The sequence below is a fragment of the Rhamphochromis longiceps genome, linkage group LG6 (genome assembly GCF_057381845.1).
Source record: "Rhamphochromis longiceps isolate RC_006_pf linkage group LG6, R_longiceps_female_GT1.1, whole genome shotgun sequence".
In the NCBI taxonomy this organism is placed as follows: Eukaryota; Metazoa; Chordata; class Actinopteri; order Cichliformes; family Cichlidae; genus Rhamphochromis; species Rhamphochromis longiceps.
Genome location: NC_140562.1, coordinates 12,699,295 through 12,705,200, shown reverse-complemented (window position 1 = coordinate 12,705,200; position 5,906 = coordinate 12,699,295). Strand labels below are relative to the sequence as shown.

Below are 5,906 nucleotides of genomic sequence, written 5' to 3'. Positions count from 1 at the left end.
GATCTTTCATCTGAAAAAATTACAGTTTGTATAAATTTACACCGAAGACCAAAATACACACACATACATAAAACCCATAAATCACTTAAACCTATTAAAACACATGGAAAATTACCTCATTTGTTGTGCTATTCAAAGATGTGTATGTGTGTGTATTCAGGCCAAGTCATAAAGAAAACAATAGAGGTCAATATACTTTATGTTCTACAGTCGCTGCAGATTAATGAAATATAGTGGAAACCTGAAGATCCTAGGTATAGTAGTTTGTGGGAAATAAATACAGTGAAGTGACCATTTAGCTCTTGTGGCATGAAACTGCTTAGTGCATTATTATTTGCTTTTCTACAATATGATATTTGTTTAATAATTGATTGATTTAGTGCATAAAATAGTTGATAAATAAAATGTTAAATATCTAATCATCATATCAAAAATCATATATTTGGAGGGAGTGTCTTTGACACATGCTGACTGCATTCTTCTTATAACCAGAACAGGAAGTGAGATCAGAGGAGAACAAGAGTGAGCAGTTTGGTGAAAGGAACAGGAAGGATGAAGAAGAGGTGAACATCCACACAGTTTAAAAGGAGACATCATGGCACAATAAGAGCACAAGCTCTAAGATGAAGACTGGTAATGATTAAAAACTGCACTAAATAGTATCATTCTGTGACTTCACACTTTAGGTAGTGCAAACATTTACCACTTTATATAAATTTTACTATATGTTTAAATAAATAAAAACAAATAACTTTAAAAGGTGCTGTTATTGAGTGAAAACTCAAAAGACTTCAGGGCTGTTGTAAGCCCTGTATGCTTCAAGATCCTAGCAACACCCTCGCCAGCAGCAGCAAACTGATATGGACCAGTTTATGCCTTTTATTCGGTTGTAAACTCTGATATACTTTTATAATTAACCTTTGGGTGACTGCACAAAGACTGAGAGGGGATGACAGAGAGGGAGAAAGATGGAGGAACTCAGCACATATAAGAAACAGGTAAGAGTGGACATGAAGTCAAAGTCAGGGACATGTCCGATAATAAAGACCTTCCACCTGGCTACATATATGTCACTTCTGCTTTGCCCACATTCATCTATGGTGATCGCTCATAACTAAGCAGGGTGCTATGCTCTTATCAAACGACGCCTTTAAAATAATTATTACAAGAATATATTTTTCGTTATTGTTTTAGTTGAATATAAAATGTTTGTGTGTGATTGTCAGTACAAAGAGGAAGCGCGGACAGAGAGACTGGAACTAACAGAGATCAGGTGGATTTTTCACAAAATCTACATGCATTAAATGGATGCGTTGTGTGCTTTTCAGTAGCACTCTGCTATTAATGTGAATAATAGCATTTAGCAGCATTCACATTACTGTAAACTTGAACAGGATGAATGCTACTATACTGATGTGACAGACTACAAATTTGTTCTCCACTCTCTGAATTGGTGTACACGAGTCTCTGTGCTGAGTCTGCTCAACAAAGTGTTTGGGTTTGCATGAATTCAAAAGCTGTCATTTAAAACCAGCTCTATTACCAGTTTGCTTCTTGTGCAGGTGGAGTCGCAGGGGGATTTTGAACTGTCTGTATTGTATAATGGTACTTTAAATACTTGATGATTTGGTGGACTGGCCTCTATGTGGTTAAGAGACTGAAACAATGCCGTGCAGGTTTCTCCTCTGATCTGCTTTTTCTTAAACTGTTTTTGAAATTTACTGGTCAACATGACTGTGCCATTGCATCGGGTTTTAAACTAAAGTGACCACCGTAAAGCTGATGTATTATATTAAAATCTGTTATTCTTAGACACTGCTGTAGGCCATCCAAAAATTACATTTCTTTTGAAGGCAACACTAAAAGCATGACATTAAGACTGAGCTGAGCCCTCCTAAAGGTTTGATGCTGGAGTCGCCCCTGATTGAGTGCTTCTCACACATTTATGATTTTGAACAATTTACAGTAAATAATATCAACAGTAAGTACTTTTAAAGATTAAACATATAATAATAGTTGCTAAATTCATGCAAGTCAAATAACTGATTGATCAACTACAGAAACAAAATTTTATTTCATGTGTTTCATGAGCACAAATCTTCATCTGTAAAATAACAACTAAAGATGTCAGATAATTGTAGTGAAGTTAAATGTACCAATTTCCACTTAGAAGCAGCGGAGAAGAAGCCACAAATGTGATGGAAAGACCAAATAAAATAAAATAAAGTACAAATTCCTTACATTTGTACTTTACTGTAGTAATTGTACTTAATATCATCTGGCAAAAATGACCCAACAACCTTCATGCAAACTTCACAGTTTCTGAACAACTGAATGATCTACTTGATGCCTGAAACTACATTGAAAACACACATGACATATTTATATTTTAACAATCGAAAGTTCACATGTAGAAACAATTCACACCGAAGCAGCTTCTTGCAGAGCGGACTGTTTATTTTGAATGTTATTTTAATTTTATTATTTTCCATTACTCCGTGTAATGACTTGATTTATCCAACCAATGTAAGAGCAGACCTTCAGAGAAATAGTTGGTCCGGTACAGGCAGGTTCACAACCACCAACATGCACACCATGAATCTTGTTGTTTTTGGCCATCACTCCACCACCAGAATCACCCTGAGAGAGAAAACATAAATATTTTGTACCAAAACATCTGATAATGATACAGATAAAATGTTGGCAGCATGGTAACTCACCTTACATATGTCCACTCGAGGTTCTTTGTAACACATCGTGTTTCCATTTGGCCATAAGAATGCTGAATTACATGGATGGAGGTTAAGCTCACACTCAACAACATGCATCTTTGCACACTGGAGATGAGGCGGTTCATCAGGGACTAGAGAAAAAAGGAAAATAACAAAAGCTACTGCATGTTTCATGCAAGGAAATCAGATATTGAAAGAAACATGCTTTGCCTCGTTTCTGGAACAAAATGTGTTCTTTAAAAGAAGCTGAGCAGCATTTAAAAAGGAGGGAAATTGACAGTATATCCACAAAAAAATGAAATAAATACTTTATGTCATCACAGTTTTCAAATAAAATGAAAAAGTAACTATAACAGGCACACAAGACAAAATCAAAGTATAATATAAACTAAAAAATTGTGAAATAATCAAAACAATACTGGTCTTACGTTTGTTGTAGTTTACATCAACCGTATAGCCACCATGGCCTGCAATCTGAATGACATCCATCCTACAAATTAAAAAATAAATAAAATTCCATCTCCATGTCTGCAGGCTGAGTATTTCCAGTTCACTCTAAGTCAGCTAATCTTTTCAGATTCAAACATTTTATTAAAACATTACATTTCCTTCCATTTCCTCATGCTCGTGTTTTATTGTCAGTTATTATAGATCATGGATGTAGCTCCTAAGCAGGTACCTAAAATCAAAACCAGAACCCTCTGCTCAATATTCAAGTCTCAGTTACATTATTGTTAATAAAGAAGCTCTGCAGTCACTAATGGGGGTTTGTAACTTCAAAAGCATGATGTCATTTTGTTCATAGACTACAGATGTTGCTACATTTTTTTGCTCTTCCTGGAAGTTTAAAAAACCAACCAACTAAACAAGAAAAATACATATTATGTCAACATATTAAGGAATTCAAACTTTACACTTAAAAGGTTACTCAAAACTCACTTTTTGCGACGTGTACATTTAGGGAAGACAACAGGCTTAATCTTATTCTCTGGTGGGTCGATTTTCAGAAGCATGATGTCATGTTTTCCTGTTTGGTCCTCAAAGATTTTGTGATCAATAATTGTCACCATTCTTCCTGGACCTGGATGAATTCCTACATATGCAGACATAGTCCTAAACAATGGAAATGGTAAAAGAACAAAATACCAGTAATGATTTTTGTCTCTGGACTGGTTTTTTTTAAATATGTGAAACAGTCATTTCTCACCATCCAGGTTGATCTTTCCAGCAGTGAGCTGCAGTTAGAACCCACTGGCTGTGGATCAGAGAGCCTCCACATAGATGATGGTAATGTGTTCCATGGGTCAGAGTTATGTGCACGTGATACAGACGATCATTTTTCTCACAGCTATGGTCGTGAAAGATTCTCTTGTGCAAATCCACCTCTGTGCACACCGTGAAACCTGAGAGAAGAGTAATATACTTACAGATGGTTGGCTTACCACCTGAACAACATATTGTGCAGCAACTATACTCGCAGTCCCAATTGTTCTGTTTCACAAACTCTTTGCCTTTTTCAGTGATATAGATGCAAAGCTCAGTGACAGTTATTTATTTGCTTCAGTAGCTCATTAGGGTCTGTCTCAAACTTTTTATAAAAGCAGTATAAAAAAAGCATGAAACATCAGTTGTTCAGTTAATGTGATATTGGCTCACTTGATATAACAATTTCTTTTCTTTTATTTGTCTTGTACATATCGTTATTGCACTTCCATAAGTGACAACATTGAACACCGATGTTTGACAGAAACGAATCCACAATGTCTCATTCACTCAGTACAAAACCTTGAGGCTGTTTTCCTGCCTTAGTGAACAAAGATATGAAATGCTATTTGATTATGAGTAAGCTCAAAATGAAGTTCATTGTTCTGTGACATACAGCTGTCTTACAGCCTTAAAACTTTTTGTGTGGGCCTCTTTCAGTGGTCACTTATTGCACTCTTAGTTGTTAATACTCAATATTCAGTTTTTCCCCATGCAGGTTAATCAGTCATGTTTGCATGGTTGTAAAATAAACATATTCATTGTTAATTATTGATAATCAATAATTACATAACCTAAGAAGTTGTTTCACATCCTCCTGAATCATATCTTGATATTGTTACCTTTTTAATAATAGCACAACTTTAATCAATTGAATTCTTTCACCTCAGGTGTCTATTTCCAAATCCACTCTAAGCTTCTTCAGAGCGGTTGGTGTGTGTGTGTCCAGGTGGCAAAGACCTTAAGGTCAGATTTGTGATATTTGGCTGTATAAATTAAAATATGCATACTATGTGATGTGATTGCAGAGAGATTCAGATGGTGCAAGAGGAGATTTAATGGTTCATTACCTGGACACAATTTAAACTACCATTTATCACAACTACCACCACCATCACCCAGGACCTGAAGTGGGAGCCCACCATCACCTCCGTCATTAAGAAAGCCCAGCAGAGGATGTACTTCCTGAGGCAGCTGAAGAAATTCAACCTGCCAACACGGACGATGACGCAATTCTACACTGCAATCATCGAGTCCATCCTCACCTCCTCCATCACTGTGTGGTACGCTGGAGCCACTATCAGGGACAAACAGAGACTGCAGCGTGTTGTGCGCTCTGCTGAGAAGGTGATTGGCTGCAGACTCCCATCTCTGCAGGACCTGTACACCTCCAGGACACTGGGGCGTGCAGCTCGGATCACAGCTGACCCTTCTCACCCTGGACACAGTCTGTTTGACCTGCTCCCCTCAGGCAGGAGGCTCCGGTCCATTCGCACCAAAACTTCTCGCCATAAGAACAGTTTCTTCCCCTCTGCTGTCGGACACATGAACAATAACCGTATGACTGTTCCCACCACTAACACATGACCCTACGCTGTGTTCACTGCATCATTCCATGTTTGGCACTGATCACCACCTGCACTCATGTATATATCATGTATATATCTATCTACTTAGCACTTTTAATTCTTACTCTTATTTTTATTTTCATGTCTATTTAAACGTAATTTATAACAGTATGTTTGCACTGAAGCACCGCAGCAATTTCCTAATGTTGTAAACCTGCTCAACATTTGGCAATAAAACCCTTTCTGATTTCTGATTTCTGAACTAGCTTGTAGCAGTATTTCTCTCTTTCTCTTTCTTTCCCACACATGCATGAGCGTGCAGTGGCGTGTGAGCACCTACAGA

The 5,906-nt window shown here is 37.2% G+C and overlaps 1 protein-coding gene across 1 annotated transcript; it reads right to left on the bottom strand.

The window, feature by feature from the left end:
- Positions 1–2,472: 2,472 nt before the first annotated feature.
- On the bottom strand, positions 2,473–3,841 carry LOC146667576 (serine protease 1-like). Its single transcript, XM_085409250.1, has 4 exons — positions 3,672–3,841; positions 3,161–3,222; positions 2,721–2,863; positions 2,473–2,640 (listed from the first exon to the last, which is right to left on the bottom strand). Exons 1-4 carry the CDS (start codon positions 3,839–3,841, stop codon positions 2,482–2,484), a joined length of 534 nt encoding a protein of 177 aa, XP_085265376.1. The 3' UTR covers positions 2,473–2,481.
- Positions 3,842–5,906: the final 2,065 nt, after the last annotated feature.